This window comes from Copadichromis virginalis, linkage group LG11, assembly GCF_057382275.1.
Source record: "Copadichromis virginalis isolate Kocher_CV1m ecotype Utaka linkage group LG11, C_Virginalis_male_GT1.1, whole genome shotgun sequence".
Taxonomy (NCBI): Eukaryota; Metazoa; Chordata; class Actinopteri; order Cichliformes; family Cichlidae; genus Copadichromis; species Copadichromis virginalis.
This window is the reverse complement of record NC_140628.1, coordinates 15,623,569-15,648,925: the sequence shown is the minus strand read 5'-3', so window position 1 is coordinate 15,648,925 and position 25,357 is coordinate 15,623,569. Positions and strand designations below refer to the sequence as shown.

Below are 25,357 nucleotides of genomic sequence, written 5' to 3'. Positions count from 1 at the left end.
TAATAAAAATAAATGAACCTACTAAAAAAGCCTTTTCCTGCTCCTTCTCTATCTCCTCTGTTAAAACCCTCTTTGCTTCCACTGGTCCATTCAACTCGATTGTTTTTACATCCTGCTACTACCAGTCCAACTATTTATATTGGGGCGATCGTGGCTCAAGAGTTGGGAGTTCGCCTTGTAATTGGAAGGTTGCTGGTTCGAGCCTCGGCTTGGATAGTCTCTGTCGTTGTGTCCTTGGGCAAGACACTTCACCCGTTGCCTACTGGTGGTGGTCAGAGGGCCCGGTGGCGCCTGTGTCCGGCAGCCTCGCCTCTGTCAGTGCGCCTCGGCAACCTTCCAATTACAAGACGAACTCCCAACTCTTGAGCCACGATCACTTCTGAAGGCTGATTCATGTGTTGAAATTGGTTTAGGAGCCGTTCTGAGCTCAGGAGCTGCTTCATGTTTGAATCTCAGATCCTCATTTTATGCAGCAGCGCCACCTACTGCTCAAAGCATTGAACTACCAGATGAGGTTGAATATTGTCTCCTTGGTCTACACACCTCCATGTTCACTGAGCTGTGTGCTTTATCACTACTCTTTCACCCTCTTTTACACATGAACACAGTGACAGACCTGAGTCTGAAACCAAGTACCAATGAAAAGGAACTCTTGATTAAAATAACTTAGAATATATATATATTTTTTAAAAAACAAGAACTTCACACTGTGATAATAAAACACACCATGACTTAAGTCTGATATGTAGATTCCTGTGCTTTCGCAGCAAAAACCATGATGCTGCTTTACTTTGAATATCCCAGCTGCTTCTCTGCTCCAATGACCAAATGTATTTAATGTGCACAAATCAAAGTGAGAACTGCACTTCAAGACTGTACATGATGGAATTCATGTTATTAGTGATGAATAGGACTCACCCTGCAGCAAAGGTGCAGAAGCTACAGGGGGCTGCAGTGATGTGTCTGCAGGCTGTGCTGGCAGCCAGCTGCGGCAGAGTGCCGGGCCCAGCCACGCGAGGTATGAGGGCCCCCTGCCTTCTGGTAGGGGCCCGACCGAGCCACGGGCGCCAGGCCCCGCCAAACAGCCACCGGGAGTGACCCAGTACATACCTAAGTGCCCAGCCTGGACACCGAGAACCACCAACGCACCGATACCTGAGGGCATCAACCACTGGTATGGAGTGTGGTGAGATCGGCCCCCACACCTGGGGGTAGCCTGACATAGACTTAGAGAAACAGGCTCACACAGACACAAACATGCATCCCTGCCCTCATGCACACATTTACAAATACTCAGCAGTGTGTGAAGCACTTTGCTATGAATAATTTCTGCATGAAACATGAAATCCAGACTAAATGCAGATGCAGAGCAGAAAGTAGACACAATGATGGACTTGTGAAGGTTTTTTCCCAGCAGCTTATTAATGAATGACCGATTGTTAATAATGTCTCTGTTTTTCTTTAAAGTAGACCAAATGTCCACCTGTTGAAATGTCACTGAATACCTTTTATTCACACAGCCTCCACTGGTGAAGTAAATTTCCTGCTATGCTAAGTATCAAGTATTTGCATGTACTTGGATGCACACAGAATGTAGTTTGAACATGGTGATCATAACAGTCGTGGTATGTTCACATCTGCAAATCAGATGTAAAAGTCTGGGAATGCTTTGCCTACTGAACATAACAGCCTCACTCTGAGGGTAAACAGGAGAAATGGATATTTTCATGTTTTCTGCTGTGAGGGAAGTGACAGAAATACAAATCCAGCTCTGACTCAGAGAGGGGATCATATCAACATCAGTGTGTCTACAGAAAACTCCAGAGTGAGGGTAGAAGTCTTTTCTTTCTCTTATTAGAGGACACATTTGTGCAAAGAGTCTAAAGTAAAGATGCTGTGGAGTCTGTTGTTCATCACTTTGATTGGTAAGTGGATCATTTGATGTTCCTGCCTGGCACAGTGATGTTTCAATGATCGTTATAAAGAATGAAAAAGATCAAATATAACAGTTCAGTTTTACTGTGAGTTGATCCAAACTGCTCGATAAAGCAAAAGTCGTTTCATTTAGTTTAAAGAGGATTTGACTTTAGTAAAGCCAGTTTCATTTCTGAGTGTTGAAGGATGGTTTACATTCTGTGCTTTCTGCTGTATTACCAAACAACAATATCAGAGCTGGCAGTAATTCACTCATTCTTACATCGTTCTCTGAAACTTCACAGGAAGATCAACTCAACAGGATCCTGGTAAGAGTGCATTTCTAACCAGTTTCTTCAGGTTATATCAAAAAGTATGATGGTGCTTCTGTTCTGACTATACTTATTTGTAAAGTATTTAATTTTATGCCTTTTTAATTATTTTTATATTTTATTTTTCAATTCATTTATTTACTTATTGCATCACAGTAGACGTCATATCTGTGGGAATGTTTCATGTGGGGATTTTCTGTTGGACTGAAGCAATTTTACAAACATCTGTATAAATATATGTTATAAATGTAAATTTATATTGAATTATGTTCTATGATATGTGATCAACGTGATTTAGAAATAAGTGCTTTGATAAACGTGCAGTCTTTGATATGTTTTGAGAGTCAAATTATTCATTTCATAAATTCTGATTAATTTTTTTTCACTAACTGCAAAACTATTCAACATTTATAATGTAGTGAGGCTGCTTGGAAATAACCTGTGTGTGTGTGTGTGTGTGTGTGTGTGTGTGTGTGTGTGTGTGTGTGTGTGTGTGTGTGTGTGTGTGTGTGTGTGTGTGTGTGTGTAATATGTTTGCCACAAAAGATTTAGTCAGATCATGAAGTCATAATTCAGATTCATTATTTAGGAGTGAAAAGGAGATTTTTCCTAAAGAAACACTAGAAGACCTGGTCTGAAGTATTATTGCCACTGACATTGTTTCTTTTCTTTTTTCTTCTTTTACTTTACTTTCTGTTACACCATCAGGATGTAGTCCAGGATGGGAAACTATCAAACTGGATGACAAAGTGGCATTTCAGTCTTCAGTCTACACAGACAATGGTGTCAACTACACTGCTGACAGAGCTTTGGACGGAAATAAAGAAACATGTTCTAACACTGTAGGAAACCAGCCCATCAGCTGGTGGACAGTTGACTTATTGGGTCTATATGAAATTTCCTGCATCAGCATTAACAACAAAGATCAACACGATGTCGATCTAAGTAGCGCTCACATCCTCATCGGGAACTCATCTGAGAGAAATGCTGCTGACACCACTGAGTAATACCTTCATCTTACTTTGAATCATTCTGTTCTCAGTCAGGCTCCAGCATGTCCAATGTTTTTAGATAATTTTATGAATATTTAAGTGCATTTAAATCCAGTAATACAGTAACACAGATAAACCTGTATCAGTCCTATCAGATGAAATAGGAGGTCTAATATGGTGTGATGTGGTTTGGAGTAATAATCAAGTATATGTGAAGAATATAAAAATCTTTATTTATTCTCATTTTCCTTTCTTGTTTATTTGTAGGTGTTTTCCTTCTTTCTAAAATGTTCTCAGACAGCAGCTCACATTTATTATCCAGCTGTTCGACTGTCTCCACTGTTTACAGCATGATTTAATCAAACAGAGCCAGAAACTCTTTCTGTACATCTGTCCAACCTTTTGTCTTTGTTTACAGGTGTGCAACAATAAGCACAACTACTAGAGGAGAAAATAAAACATTTAACTGTGAAAATGGACCAAAGTGGGGGCGTTATGTAACTGTGTACAAAAACACACCTGGGCCTTTAGTTCTGTGTGAGGTGACGATGAAAGGCAGAAAAAAAGGTACAATAAAACATTCTTACCCACTAAGTTAACTGGTCACTCAGTAGAGTCAATATAAATGTGTAAATGTTGACAGTAAGAATTATGTGCTTGGATTAACGCAGCATGTTAGACACTCAGAAACACTGTTTGGTTTGATGCTTCTAAGTTTCATTTTCTTGATGTTTTTCCTTTTAGAGCCCTTTAAACTGATTAAAGAGAACAAGACATGGGCAGACGCCCGGTACCACTGCAGACAGGAACACATGGATCTGGTTTCCATCCTTGATAACGAGACCCAGGTCTGGGTTGGGTTGGAGGCTCAGAAGGCTGACACTCCCTTTGTCTGGCTGGGTCTTCAATACATCTGTGGCTTCGACTTCTGGATCTGGGTCAACGATCAGTGTGTATTTTTTGATCAGTGGGCTCCAAATGAGACAAGAACAGCAGTCTGTGGCATGAACGCTGCCATGAATAAAGGTGGGAACCATTTGTGGTACAAGAAGTCTGTTTATGATAAATATAATTTCATCTGTGCAGTGTAAGAAGATCCATGGGTTGGTTTTGTTTATTCAGTTAGACAGGTGTCAGTAGTGGCTTGTTGGGTTGTAGCAAACTTTCCTCTAATAAATCAAAGGTGATGGGTTCAGGCTCAGTGTAGCAGGAAGATAAACAGTGGAGAAATTAAGCAGAACTTTTCTATTAACACTCAGAAACATGTTATTATTATAAATTACTTTTGATTGTATTTCATGATACACTGATATGATGATTATATGACACTTAAAAAACTTAAGCATTCAGTGTTTTCTATAATTTTGAATTGACATATATATATATTATTTCCTTTAGTTGTAAATGGATCGTTGGCCTTTGAATTGTTTTACTCGCGTCTCTCATGTTTAAACCTGCTGAACAAATAAAACATAAACTGGAAAACAAATGTTTGTCAATTCAGTTTATTTTTGTTGGGATGTTTGTCAAGTTTACAGACATTCAGTGACTGTGTTTGTGTTTCAGATTGTCTCCTTTAAATTCACTAAATAACTCCATATATGATTTTTACACTGTAAAATGCTTGTTTCAGTTAAAATGGTCATTTGCACAAAAGTGTCTTTTTAATGTTTTCAAATGGAGACAGTTCAGTAACAACCACCACCCGATGACCCTTTTATTCAATCCATGAATTTGAACCAGTGATAATTATTCTGAATGAATCTGTATGAGCAGTGAAATTACGGCATTTACAGTGTTTTAATAATATAGCCTTCATTAAAGCCAAAGACACTGAGAAAAGGTTCCACACCCATGACTGTACTTTAAACTGATGTTACGTTGATATAATTAAAAAAGGCCTTAAGTTCCTGATATATTTTAAAAGACAAAATGTGTTTTTGTGCAGGATTTTCCAACAGTTAACATCTGAGAATAAAAATAACTACATCAATATCACATTGACTGAAGTGCTCTCCTTTTTAAGTGTTGATGCTTGATCATCGCGGTAAAGAAAGTTTCTGGAATCTCCATTTTAAGGTCGCTAGCCTTGATCTAGCATTCCTGTGCCTCACTCAGAGTCACACACATCCGTTATTACAAATGTTTACCAGGATCCTGTAAAGTATCTTTGCTCTTCGTAGAGCTGCACTCTTCTGGACAGTTTAGGGGTCACTGCCCCGAGTGCTCTGATTACTAATATACTCTGATTGCTAATATATATTGTAATATATCTATCTATCTATCTATCTAATATATCTATATCACTAAAGCACTTCTGGATGGATGCAAACTGCATTTCGTTGCCCTGTACCTGTGCAATGACAATAAAGTTGAATTCTATTCTATTCTATTCTACTACATGGACCACTGTTGCCTTCACCATTCACATCTTCTTAACCTCCTCTCTCAGGCCTTGTTGTTTTTCCAGCTTCTGGTATTCGTTATTCCTGATGCTGCTATTACTCGGTATAGTGGCTTGTCCATCACTAGTATGTCTGATGGTTCGCTATCACCAGTTTGACCGTCTGTATCTGGAAGTCCCACAGGATCTTAGTCCGGTCATTCTCGACCACCCTTGGCAGTGTCTCCCATATTGACTTTGGGACTTCCAGGCCCGGCCTCTGAACTATGCCAGCCATTTGGTTATCATGTTCCATGTATGCCCTGCACGTTAGCATCTTGCACCTTCCTGCTATGTGGTTCATAAAAGTCATTCCTTATTTTACTGCCCTCTGCCATGGCAAAGTGCAAGTCCAGCATTAAACTTCTGTGGTTCAGATTTATTAGTAGATGGAAAACTTTCTTCCATGTAAATAAATCTGTGTAGATGAATGGAATAGAAGATAGGTCTTATGCAATGGCCACCATGAAAGTCAGAGCATCTCATTCTAAAAGAAAAGAATAAAATTATTCAAACAGTATCAAGGTGGGAAGAAATTTCACAAACTGACTTGTTGCAGTGGCGGTATCCTTTTACAGTAGCATGCTTGAATTCAGTGAGTTCTTTAGAATGACAAATTTTTCGGGTTTTTGTAAAGACAAACTGCAAAGCTGAGTCTTACACTCGCTGTTGGAGCTCAGCCTGGGGGGAGTTCTTTTTTCTCCGCATCTTTCCTCATGTTGTGCATTTTCCATTGTTATATCTCTCTGACCTGACTTCCCCATGTGATGCTGTGTAATGTATGTATGGTCGGGAGGGTAAGATGGCGCTGGCAAAGGTCGGCAGCCTTAACCCAATTTCCCTCGGGATGAATAAAGTATTATCAATCAAGCAATCAATTTACACATTTATATCGACTCTACTGACTGACCAGTTAACTTAGTGGGTAAGAATGTTTTATTGTACCTTTTTTTCTGCCTTTCATCGTCACCTCACACAGAATTAAAGGCCCATATGTGTTTTGGTACACAGTTACATAACGCCCCCACTTTGGTCCATTTTCACAGTTAAATGTTTTATTTTCTCCTCTAGTAGTTGTGTTGATTGTTGCACACCTGTAAACAAAGACAAAAGGTTGGACAGATGTACAGAAAGAGTTTCTGGCTCTGTTTGATTAAATCATGCTGTAAACAGTGGAGGCAGTCTAACAGCTGGATAATAAATGTGAGCTGCTGTCTGAGAACATTTTAGAAAGAAGGAAAACACCTACAAATAAACAACAAAGGAAAATGAGAATAAATAAAGATTTTTATATTCTTCACATATACGTGATTATTACTCCAAACCACATCACACCATATTAGACCTCCTATTTCATAGGTGTCAAACTCTGGCCCGCGGGCCAGATTTGGCCCGCAGCCTAATTACATTTGGCCCGCGAAGCTATACCAAATTATTATTAGAGCTGGCCTACTGGTATTAAACAGCTAATATATATATTTTTTAGTATTAAGCTTTGCTTGTTCCATATTCAGTTTTCCAGCAAAACTTATTTGAGTCCATAAGAAAAGATTCATTCCTATATCTGGAGGAAGATTTTTTTTTAAAATAATTAACGTTAGCCCGCGACTTTGTTCCAGTTTTGAATTTTGGCCCACTGTGTGTTTGAGTTTGACACCCCTGTCCTATTTCATCTGATAGAACTGATACAGGGTTCTCTGTGTTACTGTATTACTGGATTTAAATGCATTTAAATGTTCATAAAATTATCTAAAAACATTGGACATGCTGGAGCCTGACTGAGAACAGAATGATTCAAAGTAAGATGAAGGTATTACTCAGTGGTGTCAGCAGCATTTCTCTCAGATGAGTTCCTGATGAGGATGCGAGCGTCTCTTAGATCAACATTGTGTTGATTTATGTTGTAAATGGTGATGCAGGAAATTTCATATAGACCAAATAAGTCAACTGTCCACCAGCTGATGGGCTGGTTTCCTACAGTGTTAGAACATGTTTCTTTATTTCCGTCCAAAGCTCTGTCAGCAGTGTAGTTGAGACCATTTACTGTGTAGACTGAAGACTGAAATGCCACTTTGTCATGCAGTTTGATAGTTTCCCATCCTGGACTACATCCTGATGATGTAACAGAAAGTAAAGTTTTCAAAAAAGATGATGTACGTGGTACTAACACTTCAGATTAAGGCTTTTGCTGTTTCTTTATCAAAATCTTCTTTTCACTCCTAAATAATGAATCTGAATTCTGACTTTATAATCAGATTAAGTCTTTTGTAGCTACCATATTTAGCACACACACACAATTAATATTGTGATGCACAAATAAATAAAGGGAGAAAAAATATATAAAAATAATTAAAAAGGCATAAAATTAAATACTTTACAAATAAGTATAGTCAGAACAGAAGCACCATCATACTTTTGATATAACCTGAAGAAACTGATTAGAAATGCACTCTTACCTGGATCCTGTTGAGTTGATCTTCCTGTGAAGTTTCAGAGAACGATGTAAGAATGAGTGAATTACTGCCAGCTCTGATATTGTTGTTTGGTAATACAGCAGAAAGCACAGAATGTAAACCATCCTTCAACACTCAGAAATGAAACTGGCTTTACTAAAGTCAAATCCTCTTTAAACTAAATGAAACGACTTTTGCTTTATCGAGCAGTTTGGATCAACTCACAGTAAAACTGAACTGTTATATTTGATCTTTTTCATTCTTTATAACGATCATTGAAACATCACTGTGCCAGGCAGGAACATCAAATGATCCACTTACCAATCAAAGTGATGAACAACAGACTCCACAGCATCTTTACTTTAGACTCTTTGCACAAATGTGTCCTCTAATAAGAGAAAGAAAAGACTTCTACCCTCACTCTGGAGTTTTCTGTAGACACACTGATGTTGATATGATCCCCTCTCTGAGTCAGAGCTGGATTTGTATTTCTGTCACTTCCCTCACAGCAGAAAACATGAAAATATTCATTTCTCCTGTTTACACTCAGAGTGAGGCTGTTATGTTCAGTAGGCAAAGCATTCCCAGACTTTTACATCTGATTTGCAGATGTGAACATACCACGACTGTTATGATCACCATGTTCAAACTACATTGTGCGTCCATCCACGTGCAAATACTTTAGCATACCAGGAAACTTACTTCACCAGTGGAAGCTGTGTGAATAGGTTTTCAGTGACATTTCCACAGCTGGATCATTATGTAGGGAAACAAGAATTTATGTTTTCATTTTTAACAGGACACTATGCCAGACTTTCTGCACAACATCTGAATTTAAATGTCCTGAAACTTCATGTTTCATTATTTAAAGCAAAATGCTTCTCACATGTTCACATCCTTTGATCCAAATTTATTGGGTTTTGTCCTCAAACAAGTATAAAATATAAATCTTTTCTAAATCAACCTATCAAGCCAGAGCCTCAATAACAGCTGGGATTTTAAATTAACATTGCACACATTTCATGTCTCACAGCTGCTAGCTACAAGCTGAGGAGTGCAGGGACCACAGAGAGTATTTTCAGCCTTCTACAGCAACACTGGAGAAACAATCACACACACCAGGATTAATCAAAGGTCATCACAGAAACTTTAAGTTAGTGGAAATGTTGGTTCCACAGACGCAGAGTAACAAGGATTTCAACTTTGTAAAAGCCTCAGTAGGTCAGTTTCATTCAGAGAATCTTCTCCAGTCAAAGCCTATCAGGAGATTATTTACAGCTATAGGAGTCGGTACCGCAGTTAAATTTAGGAGCGATATATTGAAATGGCTTCAAACCACTGGTTAAAGTGGAGCGTACATGTGTTCGTCCTGCATTATCTGTGTCTGTGGAGAAACAACTGTAACTAATTACATCCAGACACTGTCATGAATCAGCAAAAACAGATCTGAAGGTACACAGAGTACTGATGCAGAAAAGAAAACACTTGGGATCCAAAGCAAACCGCACCGACATGAAGGAAAAATCTGATCAGAATACAGAAGGTAAAAACTTTACAGTGAGATTAGAAAAAAATCAATTCATGTCCACAGTTATTTTCAAATCTGACAACGTGTATTTTCTAAAACCAAAAAGCTGGCAGCTGTAGAGTGAAAACATCTGGATTGCTGTAAGAAACATTCAGCTAACTACCTTTAAATACAGAAAACAAGTGAGGACTATAGCAGAAGTACAGCAGGTACAGATATGACATATGAGCGTAATAGGACCGCAGGTAAACTACTCAGATCACAACGTTAGCTTTTAGCTCAACAGCACAAGGTTAACTGGGATACGTGATGAATGCTGGATATAAAATCATAACTCAGTGAAAAGACACGGCAGCCTCGATATAAGCTACACATCTGTGTATTTATAGCTTCAAGAACTGTAAGACCAGATTAGACTTTACCAGAAAACATCTTTGAACAGCTGCTAATGGGACCACATCACTAATATTTATTGATGATGTGACTGCTGACAGAATTAGTAGAATGAATTTTAAAGTCTACAGGGTTGTACTCTCCTCTCAGACACACTCAAATGCTGTAAAACTGTACAACCATTAATACAATTCTTTCTTTAAATGCCTTAACTTAAAGCTGAAAGTCTGCACTTACATCACATCTAGATTGCTTGATTTAAAATCAACTTGAACTGTGGTGCTGTACATAGGCACTAACACAAAAGAAAAACGTGCCAGTGTCCAGATATTTATGGTTCTGACTGCATGTTTATAAAGTAATTTAGGATTAACATTTGAGCCCGAGCGATCAATACTGGTCAATGTTAATGATTTGCTGACCTACTGGTATCAGCATTTATATTTAGTCAATAAAAACTAAAATGCAAAGAAAAGGCAGGAGAACCAATCATGTTATGAGTCCTAACGTTGCACAGTTTGTCCACCAGAGGGCACTCTCAACTTCCCATGTTTATAATCTGCACTGTCATTTTATCATAATAAGGACTTAGTAATAACTATGTATGTTCAGAGAATGTTTAGGTGCGATTTTCTATGTCTAAAAGAAAACAATACTGGCTCATAACTTTTGCACTGTCCACTTCCTGCTGTGACAAAACAAATTTCCCACGTGTGGGACTAATAAAGGTTATCTTATCTTATCATTAGTTGTGTTCTAATTAGCACCTCAAATATAAATATAAACACACTATTAGCAAGCACAATTCATTCAAACATTAATCCAGCTGACTGCATGTCTTTTCTCTTGAGTTATGATTCTACATTTTTGCAAAGTACCAAAAAGCCACTTGTGCACAGTGAACTCTAAAACTGATTCTAATTAAAAACACTAATCTATTGTACATATTGAGCCTGTCTTGCTAACAGGAAGTCCACTGTTGACTGGATAGAGTTGCAATGACAGTTTTCATAGATAGAAACATATAAAAACCATTCAAAACAGATCGACTATAATAATGAAACAGCACACTGTAAAAGACTGTGGGCTGGATACCTGGGGGCAGCATGAAGCCTAACCTGTAGACTAAATTGAGTACTGACTGCCATTTTGTACCATGTATAGACATTAGCATATGAGATCATAAATGCTTAGAAAAGAGCACAAAACGGCTGCACTTGGGGTGTTTTTTAAAAAAAAAATGTTGTGCAAAATAGAAATAAGTCATTAAAATAAGCCCCTCTAAACTAAAAGTAGCTCAAACTTAGCAAATATTCCAGTGATTTGAGCAACATTTTCAAAAGAAAACAGGTCCTCAAATCGCATTTTCAAGCTACATTTTCAGTTTAACCAGGATGAGGCTTCTACTGTGCCAAGTATACCAACCCCAAATATGTACAAATGTTGTTTGTCTTGGTTATTGCATGCAGTATTAGACAAAAGTATTCTTTAAAACGGTGACTCTGTTATTTTCATGACCAGGCACTCGTCACATGATGACCAAACAGATAAAAGGTTTCAGCTGGATTAAAGCTAAAGATGTTGGAAATCTAACCGCAGTGACTTCTAGTGCGACAAGTGCCCGGGGATACGTTCTAAACACTATCAAAATTCAGAACTTCAAGGTGTCTGTTTAAGGACTTAGAACTGAAGTTACCAATGTTAGCTTCAGTGTAGCTAGGCATCTAACAGCGTCAGCAGAAAGCAGAGCTCGCTCATGCATCATCATTAGTTTGAACAATCCTTCCTTAAGTTTACTGATTTCCAAAGTTGAGAGTTGGTGAAATTCTGTTCAAAACAAGCGACGAGCCACGTAGGCACAAAGGTTAACCTGCAAAGCTTCATCGGTTTCTCTCTCCTGTCAGTGAAGAACAGCAGTCGGGACAGTTCGCAAAGAGTTTGAAAGAGTCAAGAAAACAGAGAGTGGAGCTTTATTTGGTAGTCTTCTCGCCGCAGAGGGAAAGCTGTGCCACGTCTTCATCACAACGATTCCTCCGATGAGAGAAAGCAACTTTATCCAAGAACGTCTTTTAGTTTTCCAAAGCGTTTTTCAGTTTTCAGTCCCTTTGCCTCTGTGCCTGCTTACGCTGCAGACAATTTACCGAGACAGAGAGCCAATACGACGCCGCTAATGTTTACACCTTGGGAAGTGCACGTCATGTAATAGTCACTTATTTGACAAACAACACAGGAGGAGAGGGGTAAAGCAGCGGGCAGGGGGGTGTAGAAACAAGAGGGAGACGCGGGAAACGGTTCCCTTGATTTAAAGCAACAACAGGATTACAAGACATATAATGCAAATGCATTTTCATACCAAGAAATCTTGAAAAATTGGGCTCAAATTGTGCAATTTAGTGAAACAACATGTTGGGTGATTGTTCTATTATTTTCAGCCATATAAACATCAAACTATGAAACAAATATATTATTAAAAAAGTGATTAAACTGGTAACATTCCAGGTTAGTACAAATAAAAAAAAAAGGCAAAACACTGGTTCAGTTTGTAGTCATACAAAACAGATTTGGTCTTCCATTTCATGGAATTAAATGAGATTAAGGTGCCTAATCAGTATTTAGTCCACTATGAACACAAGTGGACAAAGTGCATTGATTTTTAAAGTTTACTTTAGGTGCTTCAGGTTTCTCTCTTCAGTGCAGAAAGGAGTCAGATTGTTATTTGAAATACTGCCTAACTGTTTTTGCTTTTATTTTTCTAAAGTACGAGTCAGAGCCATCGTGATTCACAGGCCTCATATCATTGATGTGGTGCTAACTCCAGTCTTGTTAAGGTGAGAACTTGCTTTTATTTGCACGATTTTAGGGAAACGTACAGGTCACAACTAGTAAAACACTGCAGCAAAGTTTTTGCGTCTGTGTTGTTATTTCAATGGAACCAGAGGTCCATCTCCCAGTGGCCCTTATTTAGTGCACAAATGGTGCCTTTGTAGCTCACTGCCCAGAAGACAACACATTCAACTTCACATAAACGCTCTCATTCTCATGATCTACACAAGCCCCTTTAAAAAGGTCAGAACAGATCACAGGAGGTGTTTTATCAAAAGGTGAAAGCAGTGCATATTAAACGCATTCTTTCCCATCCGACCTGTAGGTGTTATGTTAAAAATCTATAAGAGTAAAGAAACAATGAGCAAGTATAAAGGGAAGACTTGAATAGACATCCTGTGTTATTTAATGCCTGGCCTTGGCATTCATTCAGCATTAAGGTACTTTTTTTCTCATATCATTTCACACAGATCATCAAATTCATGTCAGCTCGAATAACCTGCTGATTCTCTTGATCTGCTCTTCACAGGTGCTAAAAAACAGGTAAAATGAAATCCCACAGTCATGTGCTGGTTTCACTGGATACACCGCTCAGCAGTGACATCTAGCTGCAATACATTTTCAAGCACCTTTTTAAGTACAACTGCTCAGAGGAGGGTGGGCATTCACAGAATTACAAATTGATATTTGAATTCAGGCCCTTGCTCACAACTTATCAAACACTCCTTCCAGAAGAAAAGCAGCATCAGTGTCTGAAAGGGGGCAGCTTAGTAGCTTCATTTAAGCAGGCAAGGAGTGCAAATTAGAAAGGAGCAAAATCTGTCGTTTAGACAGTTTGCTTCCTTTAAAAAAAAAAAAAAAGGGTCTAATGGATGTGTTTGGATTCAACATATTTTTGGATACCTATCTCACTGACAGTTGTCATCCTCAGCTCAGCTTGAAGATTGTATTTCACGCCATTCCTCTTTATAAACATTATGTAGGTGCTGCTTTATAAGCGTTATCAAAGTTTCATGTGCCTCTGTGTGGGGTCGGATTCTTGTTTTCACCTTAGTTACAGTGAGAGATTGATCTAAAGCTAATAGTCCGTGTCTTAGTGTCACATAGACGTGACTCGGAAACAGCTTGAAAAGCAAATGAATGTGGAGAACTACACATGCAAATCAGTGGATAAAAACACTTGGTCTAGCTAAGTGCCGTCCAGCGTCGATTCCTCCAAACAGTATTTCTTGTAACATTCAGTTAAGCTTCACCCTGCTTCCCCACAATTGCTAGTCTTCAGAAACGGACAAAGATTTCTTGACGCTGCGTGATGGCTCCCAAACCTCACTGTCGTCTGTGTCATCACCATCCTCCTCCTCGTCCTCCTCCTCATCTTCTTCATCTCCCTGCCCTGCGCCTGTCTGCTCGTCGGTGGCCATTGACTCTCCCTGCGTCTCCTCTCCTTCCTCCTGTGTTCCTTCGTCTCCATCAGTCCTCTGTCCGCTCGGTTCCAGGAAAGGATCTAACCCCCCGTCCAAGCGTCGCTGCACCTCGGCGAACCACTCCCTCACCTTTCGACAAACAGAGAAAGAGGAGGTCGTGACCTCAGAAGGTTATTTCTCAGCTTCGGGGTGGTTGAAAATACTTTCACTTTACTAGTGAGTGTTAATGACATGAAGACCAGTTAGGTCCATGCAACCCTTAGTACGTTTTCTGTAACAATCCTGATTATCTTTTAACTAGTGGCACAGAGACAACCCTAGCCTCAGGGGGTCACAAACTAGCATAGTGCTGGTCCAGGATAAATGGAAGGTTTGCCTCAAGAAAGGAATGTGGTGAAAAATCTGTGCCAAATACCAAATCTGTGTCAAATAAAGTGGACTCATTCATTGCGGTGAGTCATGGAGAAATAAGAGAGCAGGCAAAAGTACTTTAACTCATTATCTTTTGACTAAATATACATTATTGGGCCACATCTCTTAATCTTTGAATTCAGCTTTTTTCCAATGTCATTGCAGCAGATGTACAATATCAAGTAACTAGCATGACAAAGGGCCTTTATAAACATTTGAAAAAGAACAGGTTGTTCTGCAGAGATCACTGAATTTAAGCGTAGTGCTGTAATAGGATCTCGTCACTGAAAACATTTCCAGATATTTCTAGGTACAGTGTTTCACAATCAGTGGTAAGTGGTAATACAGCAAAGTGGAAGTGTTTAGGAACCACAGACACTCCGCCGTGAAGTGAAAGTTACAGAGCGCTCTGCTGACTCAGTAATTGCAGAGATCCAAACCTCCTTTGACATTAACATCAGCATCCCAGTGTCGACTGGGAGCTTCATTGCACTAAATTCAATAACTGAGCAGCTCCTTTAGATGTTCCATGTAGGTGGCCCAGTATTTTGTCTATACAGTATACAGCGGTCCCTCGCTATAACGCGGTTCAGCTTCCGCAGTCTCACTGTTTCGCAGATTTTTTTTGTGCAATTTTGCATGCTTTTTTTTAACAGAGCATTGTGTTCTGCGTCCTGATTGGCTGTAGATAGAGCTGGGCGATATAAGATTTTTTCATATCACAATATGCTTTTTTCATTTCAGGCGATAACGATATATATCACGATATAACCCAAATAACTATATTTGTAAAATTTAAATGTGCCGTTGCTCACAAGTAAAATGTGAAATAATCAGCAGCTTGTTTTGATTTAAATATTTATTTCCCATAATAAGTTCAACAGGGTAGATGTACTTAAAATGAGGCTTCAGTTTAGGCAAAATAAAGGCAAATATTACAAACTACACAAAAGGGAGCCGTTAAAGCGTTTAAGTTTCAAAATAGAACAAACAAAACAGACTGCTAAATTGTCAGTTCCACGTAGAAACAAAATATTAATTCTAAAAATAAATCTTAGTTTATTTTACAGAAGAAGAGACAAAATTGACTAACTTTTTTAATATTGCTTTGGAAGCGCTGTCTGAGAAATGTTTATGTCCAAGGAGTTGGTAACGAGGATCCATTACTTTAATTAGCTGCTTGAATCCTTCATTGTCGACCGTGTTTATTGGTAGCATGTCTTTAGCAAGACAGTAAGCTATGACATTCGTTATGTTGCTATGTCTCTTAGCTTTTTTGTCATATGGTAAGACGCTGGAGAAAGCCAACTCAATTGACTGTTGCTGCTTCTCAGGGATTCCCCCTGGTTGTTTTCGATGACGAATTAGCGCTTTCAGTCAGAGATTGAGCGTGCTCTAGTGGGTGGCACTGCTTCAGGTGATAAAAAAAAAAAAAAGGTTTGTTGTATTTCCAGACTTTGTGGGAACATGCTTTCGGCACAATTTACAGTGGGCGTTACTCTGTTTTTTGTCAGACTTCAAATAGCTGAAATACCTCCACACTACGGAACTTCTCTGGCCTTTCCTTTTGACAATCTCTCCAGCATTGGAACCGTCATCTGTGTTCTCTTCGGTAACCTGGTCACCCAAGCTCTCGGTTGATTTTTCTCTAGTTGGCACACTCATTTCCTCCATTACCCGGCGGCTGGCTGCTTCCCAAACAAATACACACGTGCGGCTTGGCACTTGTGCGGCTTGGCACTTGTGCTCACAAGTCACGTGACGTGGTTCGGCTCTGCGCTACTTAATTTGGATTGGCTGTTCTTTTTTTTTTATAAGAGAGGAAGAGAGAGAGAGATGAGGTCTATTGCAACAGTTTCATTTTTCTATCGAGAAAAAGTTATTTCGCAATACATATCGTTATCGTTCTATCGCCCAGCTCCAGCTGTAGACCACTGTCAATCAATCTCCTCTGTGCCGTGTCTCCTGTACAGTACAGAATGCGTTCAGCTTGTCAAATTTACACAAATCTTCGATCGCTAGCAGTGTGACTCTGAAGTGCTGCACTGTATGTTTGTAAGTTTTCTCCCCAACAAACACAACAATGCCAATAAAACGTTTCGCACCGCAAAGGCAACCGCGGGTGCCTTTGGTTTCATCCTATAATACTGATAGTGTTTAAACAAGAGAGAAAAGTGTCTGAGAAATGTGTATAAAGTGTGTAGTGAGGGGTTTTACAGCCTTACAAAATCTATAATAACTGTAAAAAAGAAAGTTGGCTACTTCGCGAATTTCACTTAACGCGGGTTATTTTTAGAACGCAATAAACGAGGGACCACTGTATACCAAATCATCTCATAAGGGGTTTTTTTTTAGGTAAAAACAAAGTATTTAAAAACCAGAATGTCAATAATACAGAAGCTTATCAAGCTCATAATCCAACACAGTCCACAGGCTACTGTAATGAGTGAAGAACAGAAAGGAGTCTAAGGAGCTTGAAAAAGAAAAGCGTCTGGACTTTTTTAAGTTGCTTGAAGACGTTTCACCTCTCATCCGAGAAGCCGCTTTTCTTCCCAAGCTCCTTAGACTACGATGACCTGGATGACTGAGAACCTTCACAGACAAACAGAAAGGAGGTTACAAGTTTTCCTGTTACTATACTAACTAAATTGCACAAACTAAAGATAATTAAACTAAAACTAATTAAAATCTACAAGAATGCACACAAACAATCATATTCATGGTTATGGGCACTTTTCCCAAAAATTGCTACTCAACCTAGGGCAGGGGAGTCCAACTTCAGGCCTCTAAAGGCAGTCTCCTGCAGGTTTTAGATATCACCCTTGGTAAACACACCTAAATCAACTGACTAGTTCACTACCAAGCCTCCGGAGAACTTCAAGACATGTTGAAGAGGTAATTTAAATCAGCTGTGTTGGATCAAGGAAACATCTAAAACCTGCAGGACACCGGCCCTTGAGTCCTGGAGTTGGACACCCATCCCTAGGTGGTGTAGCGATTCTTGGGAAACGTGTCTATAAAACTATAAATACAACCCTGACACTGAGCAGAATTTAGGTGAAGACCTTTTAAGTGATCGCTGTGCAAGTTTCTCTAAAATCTGACCAATATTTATAATTCTTGTGAATTGCACTATGAAGGATGGATGGACAGATGCCTCACCATTGCATCCGTCCATTTGGCTGGATGAGCTAAAATAGGAAGAGATTTTAAAAAAGAAATATTGTTCAATTCTGCAGTTATTATTGTTATTATTATTATTTTACTTTCCTCACCTAAGAGGAAAGGTGGTCCTAGGAGTTACTTGTTCTTACCTGTTCATAGCTCATGTTGGTCTTGGTGACAAGCTCGTCCAGATCTTGCTCATTCAGGAAGTGGTGCTTCAAGTAGTACTCCTTCAGGATCTCCTTCCCAGTCTTGAACTTCTTTGATGGGGTTGGCCGGTCGACATCCGAACTTAAAGAGGTGGACCTTCTTGGCTGCTTCCTGGTTCGGGATCGTCCCCACCCACGATTTCGTACACGTCTTTTCCGACTGCCGCTTCCCAGTTTACTCCCACCTCCGCTGTTTGGTCCTTCGATGTTGCCACTTTGGTATTGAAAGAACCACTTCAGGTTTCCGTTCTTCCAGGAATACCGAGAGTCTCCGAACCAGCTGACAATGTAGGAGCGAGGAAGGCCGCTTTCCTCTGCCAGCTGATCGTACTCCTCTGGTGTGGGCCACTGGGTCCTAACAAAGGCACTTTTCAGAATATGGAGCTGCTCCGGAGTCTTTTTACTCTTGTCCTTAATGTCCTTCTTGTTGCTGCTGGGCAAATGCTTGGTGCGATTCCCAGGAGGAGTTTGACTACCTTTTCGAGATGAGGAGGCAGGAGGTGAAGAAGAGGCCGTTGCTCCTGTTCCTCCCCCTTCTCCTGCTTTTGCTCCATCTGTTTCTATTTTTCCTCCTTCAGAGGAATCTGGAGACGAGGTGCTGACGGATGGCATTTTTCGTCTCTCGGTGAACCAGGCGTCAATTTCCCTCCGTGTCAGTTTAGTCTCCGTCCTCAGACGGCTCAGCTCTTCATCTGAAGGTGTGGTGTTCTTCTCAAAACTCTCCTCCAGCACCACAAGCTGCTCCGGCGTCTTCTCCTTAAACTTCTGCAGGGTAAAGTCTGGAAACGGGTTCCACGTTTTGGGACGGGTCTCCTTCTCCTTCACGGGAGGTGTACGTGGAGGATGGGGTGATGTCGGGGTCTCGTCGCTGGAGTCGATAACAATGGTGGTGTTAGCAGCGCTGCTACATGTGCCCCCGCTTCTACCACCTCCGTCGTGAAACACGATGACGTGGCTGTTCTTGGAGTTGCGCTGGTTGTACCTGGTGTCACTGAACCACTTTTTGATCTCCCCTTTCGTCAGGTTGGTAAGTTTCATCAATCGGGCAATTTCAGCATCTGTGACAAAGTGGTTCTTCAGGTAGCTGGCTTTCAGCTCCGCCAGCTGCTCTTTGGATTTCTTAGGTCGCATGCTGAATGTGTCAACACTGAGGGCTGAGTTCTCCTTAGAGACAGAAGGAAAAAGTTACATTTTATTTACATTTTGTTTCTCCAACACAGTTCTAGCTGAAAGAAACACCACAAGGTCATTTTTGTGTACTGATTATAAAGCCATTAAAGGTTCTTCTTAGTAGCACGAGCTGTAAGTGCTTTCCACACCTGTGGTGAAAGAGAGGGAGGCTGGATAGTGGTAGCCCGCTTCAGCTCACTGTTTGTCAGGGTGGGCTGGCAGGAAACTCTGCTGGAGCTCTGGGACTGGCTAGGCAACCCTGCCACTGTCAGGGTGATGGGACTGGTCACTGGAAGGTTGCCTCCTGGGCCAACCTACATAGCATCAGAAAAAAATAATAAAGGACAGAGATGTGATGTTTTGTTTAAAGGGAAAACGTGTTTATAAAACAAAAGTGGTTTTTTTAAGTGTTTAACCGCTGTAATGTTTTCATGTACTTGTGCTAGTGGCTTTTTTGGCAAGACTCCAATTCCCATCTCCTCTCATGTCTGGCTAAAGACCAAAATCAACAGAGGTCAGAACATCCAGCTCACTCAGAAAGAATTCAGTTCTCACACACCAAAGTGAGAGTAATAATTCACCTATTTGTTCTGCATTCATTTGGTATAAGAGGCTCGGTTCCAGAGATGCAAAGCAACGTCAACATTGGGTGTAAAAGCACGAGGGAAGTCTGTGTGTCCATCAGTACTGTTGTTTCTGAGTGGCTAATTTAGTATTACTGGAATTCAGAATGCAATCGCAGCCAGCTTTTATGGAATTGGTTTTTCAAACAGTTAAAGTGATGTGCTCATTTTCAAATCGTCACTGTGACATCAACAGGAAAGCTATTCATATGCGCACACCTTCTTAGATGGATTTGTAATTGATTACTCCTTTGCATTACATTACTACTCATTCAGACTAGTTCATTGTACCTGAGACAAGATGAAAAGCTGAGAAACCCAAGCCAGGTTAAGGCTGGGTCAAATGTAACACGTGTTTTTTCCTTACCTACCTGTGTGAACACGAGGCCAGGCTGGCCCACTATCTGGCAGGTCTGAAGGATGGACTGCAGGCCGTTAGCAGCAGCCGACAGCTGGTGAGCAGGTATGACAGTGATAGTCTGAGGCACAGTGTGCACCGTGCCATTAAACTGCTTCCTCCTGGCCTCTTCCACTTCTTCTGGAGTCCAGCTGACACCGTGCTTCAGCCTCTGAGCTGAGAACCACACCTGCGACACAGATCGAGCACATCTGACTCTAATATTTTGTTTTAAAGTATACTTTAAAACAGTCCGTTTGTAGATGAAAAATGGGAATTCCAATTGAGGAAGCTTTTCACTTGTAAAACAACAAGTAATACTACACTACAAAAACAATGATGGCCATAACACAAAAGTAATTATCAGTAATGAGCCTCTGAATTCCTTACTGGTGACTCACCAATATATCCGATTTTAGTCCTACTTACTTAAATGTGTGAAAAATATTCAAAGTAAGAACTAAGAAATCATGAAAGCTTTATGCGCAGAGGTACCTTGATCTGTTCCTCTGTGAACTGTGTTTGTGCTGCCAGGCTGCTGATCTCAGCCATGGAGGGGTAAGGGAACTTCTTATATGTGGTGCCCAGCAGAGGGTTGGTGTCCATAGCGGCACTGTAGGAGGGGATGCTGCTAAGTGGAATCAGCAGCTGGGGCTGAACTGCTGCTGTGTTTTGCTGGGCCTGGAAGGCAGAGAGCACCTGGAACAAAGACAGAGAGGGATGGAAATGAGAAATGTTATCCATGTAGAGCAGCTAAAGGAGAGATGGTGTCCAAGCTCTATTTGGCAGGCTTCTGACCAGCTGAAGTGTTCCTGAACGAGGCAATGAATATTTATCAGCTGAAGGGCTGCTATTATGCTGTTGATATTTAACATTACAGCAACCCTTTGTCCAAAAGCTTGCAGCAGGTTTTAGGTACAGACCGCTGCTGGGTCTCACCACATGCATTAATTGCTCACAGGCACTGGTAAAATCGGAATTCGTACAGCTGTAAAACACATGACATTATATAGTGTCTCTACCTGTGCCAGACCAGCAGGCAGGACTGTAGGATTTAAAATGGATGACTTCCTCTGCTGTTCAAACTGAGGGGTGATCAGCAAGCCGCCTCCCCCGAGCTTCATGGAGTCGTGCATGAGCATCTCCACAGGCGTCATCGGCCCCGGAGGAGCTTCAATGGGTTCCTGCTCCCCACCCAACTCTCCATCGCCACCTCCTCCAAAAGCCTCCGCTGCCTCGTCTGCCGATTTCAGGGACACAGCGATTCTCTTGGGTTCAGATTTGGTCTTCATCCTCATGATCGGGGTCTTGCTGAGAGAGATGGCAGCAACTGCAGCGGGGTCTGCTCCCCCCTCCTCAGGGGTGTCACACTGTTGCTCGTGGGTGGGCTGATCGCTGCTCAGATCCTCAGGAGGATTTGTAGTGCTGCTTTTCAGTGACGGACCGACAGCCTCTCTGTTGTCTACAGTAGATACACCAGGTTCATCTGTAGTATAAACAGTAACAATAATGCAGCATTCATTATTTACAGCACATCTGTGTATACTAAGTATATTACAGGTTTGTCAGGTGAGAATGAGACCAAGAAAGAGTCTTACCTGAATCTGGTGGAGCAGGAACAACAACTACAGCCTGCCCCAGCTCCTCTGCAGTCAGCCCCTCCTCCGTTCCCTCCTTCACCTTTCCCTCCTCCTCCTCCCCAGCGTCTTCCTCCTTCGTTTTCTCTGTTTTCTCCTCCACCTCCTCTTGCTCCTGCTCAACCACATCAGAGGGCACCACCATGCAAGGTGTGGTGGATTTCCGGCGGCTCGACATTGTCAAACCAAACTTTTTACTTCTCCGGCAAAACTAGATGCGTGGCAGAACTGCCGAGACTCACATATCGCAAGCAAACGTGCTCCCACTTTAAAGTCCTTGAATTCTGTATTTCTGTTGAAAAACACACACACAGACAAAACAATTATTCAAATAATCTGCCCACTGTTGCTTAAGCGTTCCTATTGTTGTTATCAAATCTTTCCTTTGCTGCCAAAGGTAAGAAACTGTGTGTGGGACAGGAGTTCAGTTTTCAGCTGTGTATTTGTTACTGAGTTGAGTGTTTTAAAGAGGCACGTAGGGAAGGGCATTACAAGTAAGCCCAAGCTATTTAACCTGAGTGAATGCAGGTTTAATTAATTACAAAGCGTAATTACGCTGAAGGCTTAAAACTCCAACTTATTCTTACAAAATGACTGGACGGGTTTTTATTTATTGTTTCTTTTATTCTTTGTGTTTGATTTTATTAACAAATGACTTCAGGCCCCCGGTTTGGACGGGCAATCCTTAGGAAAGCTGCAACACCACAGTCTGTAACATTCGCGCTATTTTAAGAACAGAAGCTTAATGATTGCCTAAATGTCATGCATTTAGGAGACATCTATGAACTGGAGCTACACATGCTGCACTAGCTTTGTACAATTACCACCTTCAGGATATGATTCATAAAACCCACATAAGACTTTCACTTCATCTTTAAGGCTTTTACCACTTAACTAGCAGTAAAGGGGTCAATGACGGTGGGGTTAACCTCTGATACTGTTACCAATTTCAGTTTAGAGCATTACTATGGAATCATGCTGACCGGCAGCAGTCACTATTTAAGATTAAACAATCACCCAAACAAATCATTGATTAACACAGTGAGTTCCACCCTATGCTGCAGATGAAGTCCCCATGAGGTGATTTCTTTTTTCATCTCGAATGAAGTTATTCATTATGTTCATTCATCAGTATACTGCAATATGTGTCTTTAATTACTTGATGTGTGATGTGACTTAATGATGATGTTATAATAGTGAGACAACTAGGCCAGTTAAGTTATATTTTTACATAGTGCACTGCACAGGCTACGAACTGCACAGTCCTTCAGATGATGATGTAACTGCATGAAATTGTGAGGCGTAACTAAAACTTGATCAGCTGAGTTCTCTGCCTCCTAAAGTCATCACAGACACTTGTGAATTTATACCAGAGACATTAAAAGGGAGATACTGCAACAGCAAACATGGTGCTACAAGCATAACTTCAAAGAGTGAGAAGATTGTTAAAAACAAAATCTCATTTTAAGGCAAATTCAGCTAAATTTTAAGCATTTTTTTTTTTTATCAGATTTGATGAGTGATTTGATACATGTGGTATATTTGACCGTTGAAAACAAGCAGCATTCAGACAGTGTATGTCACATGTTATTAACAGGTTATTATTAGACTATTAATAACAGGTGTTACACATAATACATTGGGCACAGAAGGTAACAAGAAATAATCATACAGGACTTAAAAGGGGCCGCATCCTCATATACAGTCACGTGAAAAAATCTGAACAAGCAGAGACTGGATCCACTTTGAAACAGTTAAATCCAGCTGAAGAAGATATTCAAATAAATGACAGTAAATTTACATTTAGATAAACAAAGGAGATCCATAAAATTTGAGTCAGGTGTTTGAGATTAGGTGTCGGTGATAACAACCTTCTTCGGAAGTGACAGTGAGTTCTGTTTTATTTAAACTTTGACATCTGTGATCTTGAAGTGTGTGGCGTCATCCTGTCAAGTTCTAAAGAGCCCTTTGAGGCCTTCAGAATACATCTTGTAGTTGTGGAGACTATAAGTTTGGCAAGGGCTTTTAAAAAGGCCGCTAAAATGACTTAAATTAGTCAGATCAGGATATATTAAAGCAATTATGGTAGGAGGATCATATCATAATCTATTTCATTATTTACATCTCGCTTTAAGGCACAGATTTCCTGCTCAAAAATAATATTTGAATTCACTTTGCATGTGTCTTTGCGAATTAAGAGTTCAACTTAAAAGCTTATGGATGCCAGGTTGTTGACTGTGACACAAGTGCTACAGCAAATAAGCAAACATTTTCCTCTAACACGCCTCTGCACACGCTTTGAGCCAACTTCTCCTGACTTGTTGCTGGTAAAGTCACCCTAACAGATTACACAGAGGTGTGGACGGCATGCTACGCTGCTCTGCCATCATGCGCTCATTTGCATCAACTGTTAGCAACTCAATAATGTGGAGGTGTGAGCTAGCTCATTCGTTATAATTATTAATGCCACGTTCAAGCTACGAATTATTAAACAAAATATGGTTAGTTCGACTCTAAAGCATCCGACACGTACAAAGAAATGGGCCAACTAGCCAGTGTTAGCCGGGCCAGTCATAATTATTGATCACGTCTGGCGGTAAACTTACTGGAACTACTGAAATGTGCACTGTGTTGCTACCAGGCTGTCGAGACAAGGCGAGGAGTGATTTCCTGGGTCTCAGCAGAGCAGCTCTCAGCTCCTCTCTGGTGGTATCTGTCGGCGTCTCTGCTTTCCCCCGGCTAACCGCTCAGACCCGAGCCTGGCCCGGGACCGCAGCAGCGTTAACGTTATCCGGGCAAACGGGTCTTCCCAAACCCAGCCGAGGGACGCAGACAGACAGACAGACCGGTCTAACGGCTACGGCTGTCGTTGGCAGATGCTGGAAAACACCGGACATCTCCCTCTCTCCCCGTCGGAGCAGGTTACTTCACGCCAAAGCGGGGGCTTCTTTGTCAAAGTTGAACCACCGAACGAACGCACGGGAGTTACATTCATACCGTGCTGTTTGCTGACCCAATTCTCTGATTTTTTTTTTAACGGCAGATTTTTTTAATGATCAAACGGCGTCATCATTCAATGTAATACGTCCTGACGTCATTCCTCGGCGACTCTCTCTGTGCACTTAAAATTTTTGGGGAGAAATTTTAGGCTACAAAATGCCCAATTTAACAGCACTATAGTGGACTCGGTGTGAGCTTGTTTTGGCCGTGATATCCTTAGAGAGTAACTGCGTGTCAAACAGCGTGTGCGGCGGGCCGTAAACTCATCATTTCCCCGATCCGGCTGCGTGCCAAAATGTCCTTACATGACCTGTCAGGGCACGATGAGAAGCTACTTAAGGACAACACTGACAATGCAGACTTTCCTTTCAACACACGCGATACTGTGTACAGTTGCTGTTCAGGCTTTTCTCGTGATTATTTTCACTTTTGAAAAAAAAAAA

General features: G+C 40.8%; 3 protein-coding genes across 4 annotated transcripts in view; 1 reads left to right on the top strand and 2 right to left on the bottom strand.

Annotated features, from left to right (window-relative positions):
• Window positions 1-10,828, bottom strand: part of LOC146698275 (uncharacterized) — a 32,531-nt gene extending 21,703 nt beyond the window's left edge. The window contains exons 1-4 of the mRNA XM_085473330.1: window positions 8,456-10,828; window positions 8,138-8,161; window positions 7,499-7,793; window positions 6,627-6,775 (exon numbers count right to left, since the gene is read on the bottom strand). Of these exons, the coding sequence (XP_085329456.1) occupies window positions 6,627-6,775; window positions 7,499-7,793; window positions 8,138-8,161; window positions 8,456-8,489 (502 nt within the window). The 5' untranslated portion in view covers window positions 8,490-10,828. The remainder of the gene's footprint in view (window positions 1-6,626; window positions 6,776-7,498; window positions 7,794-8,137; window positions 8,162-8,455) is intronic.
• On the top strand, window positions 904-4,755 carry LOC146698276 (uncharacterized). The gene is made up of 4 exons (XM_085472765.1): window positions 904-1,018; window positions 2,883-3,249; window positions 3,657-3,805; window positions 3,983-4,755. Exons 1-4 carry the CDS (start codon window positions 904-906, stop codon window positions 4,327-4,329), a joined length of 978 nt encoding a protein of 325 aa, XP_085328891.1. The 3' UTR covers window positions 4,330-4,755.
• Window positions 10,829-13,261: 2,433 nt separating the features above from the next.
• Window positions 13,262-25,296, bottom strand: zhx1 (zinc fingers and homeoboxes 1). 2 transcript variants are annotated; one of them, XM_085473326.1, is made up of 9 exons: window positions 24,521-25,296; window positions 21,876-22,206; window positions 21,300-21,763; window positions 20,773-20,976; window positions 20,252-20,467; window positions 19,407-19,571; window positions 18,028-19,251; window positions 17,876-17,904; window positions 14,387-14,431 (listed from the first exon to the last, which is right to left on the bottom strand). In XM_085473326.1, the coding sequence occupies exons 2-9, from the start codon at window positions 22,090-22,092 to the stop codon at window positions 14,428-14,430; spliced, it is 2,523 nt and encodes an 840-aa protein (XP_085329452.1). In that variant the 5' UTR covers window positions 22,093-22,206; window positions 24,521-25,296; the 3' UTR covers window positions 14,387-14,427. The 2 variants fall into 2 exon arrangements, with proteins under 2 accessions (XP_085329451.1, XP_085329452.1); XM_085473325.1 differs by lacking the exon at window positions 17,876-17,904 and having other exon boundaries at window positions 13,262-14,431; window positions 24,521-25,294.
• Between the last annotated feature and the right edge of the window lie 61 nt (window positions 25,297-25,357).

Excerpts from the sequence above, each read along its gene's own strand:
- zhx1 (XM_085473325.1), bottom strand. The coding sequence starts at position 22,092 with ATGTCGAGCCGCCGGAAATCCACCACACCTTGCATGGTGGTGCCCTCT. Across the intron at positions 20,977-21,299 it reads TGCCTGCTGGTCTGGCACAG|GTGCTCTCTGCCTTCCAGGC; the intron begins GTAGAGACACTA and ends TCTTTGTTCCAG. Across the intron at positions 19,252-19,406 it reads CTCCCTCTCTTTCACCACAG|GAGAACTCAGCCCTCAGTGT; the intron begins GTGTGGAAAGCA and ends TCTGTCTCTAAG.
- LOC146698276 (XM_085472765.1), top strand. The coding sequence starts at position 904 with ATGAATAGGACTCACCCTGCAGCAAAGGTGCAGAAGCTACAGGGGGCT. Across the intron at positions 3,250-3,656 it reads AATGCTGCTGACACCACTGA|GTGTGCAACAATAAGCACAA; the intron begins GTAATACCTTCA and ends CTTTGTTTACAG. Across the intron at positions 3,806-3,982 it reads GATGAAAGGCAGAAAAAAAG|AGCCCTTTAAACTGATTAAA; the intron begins GTACAATAAAAC and ends TTTTCCTTTTAG.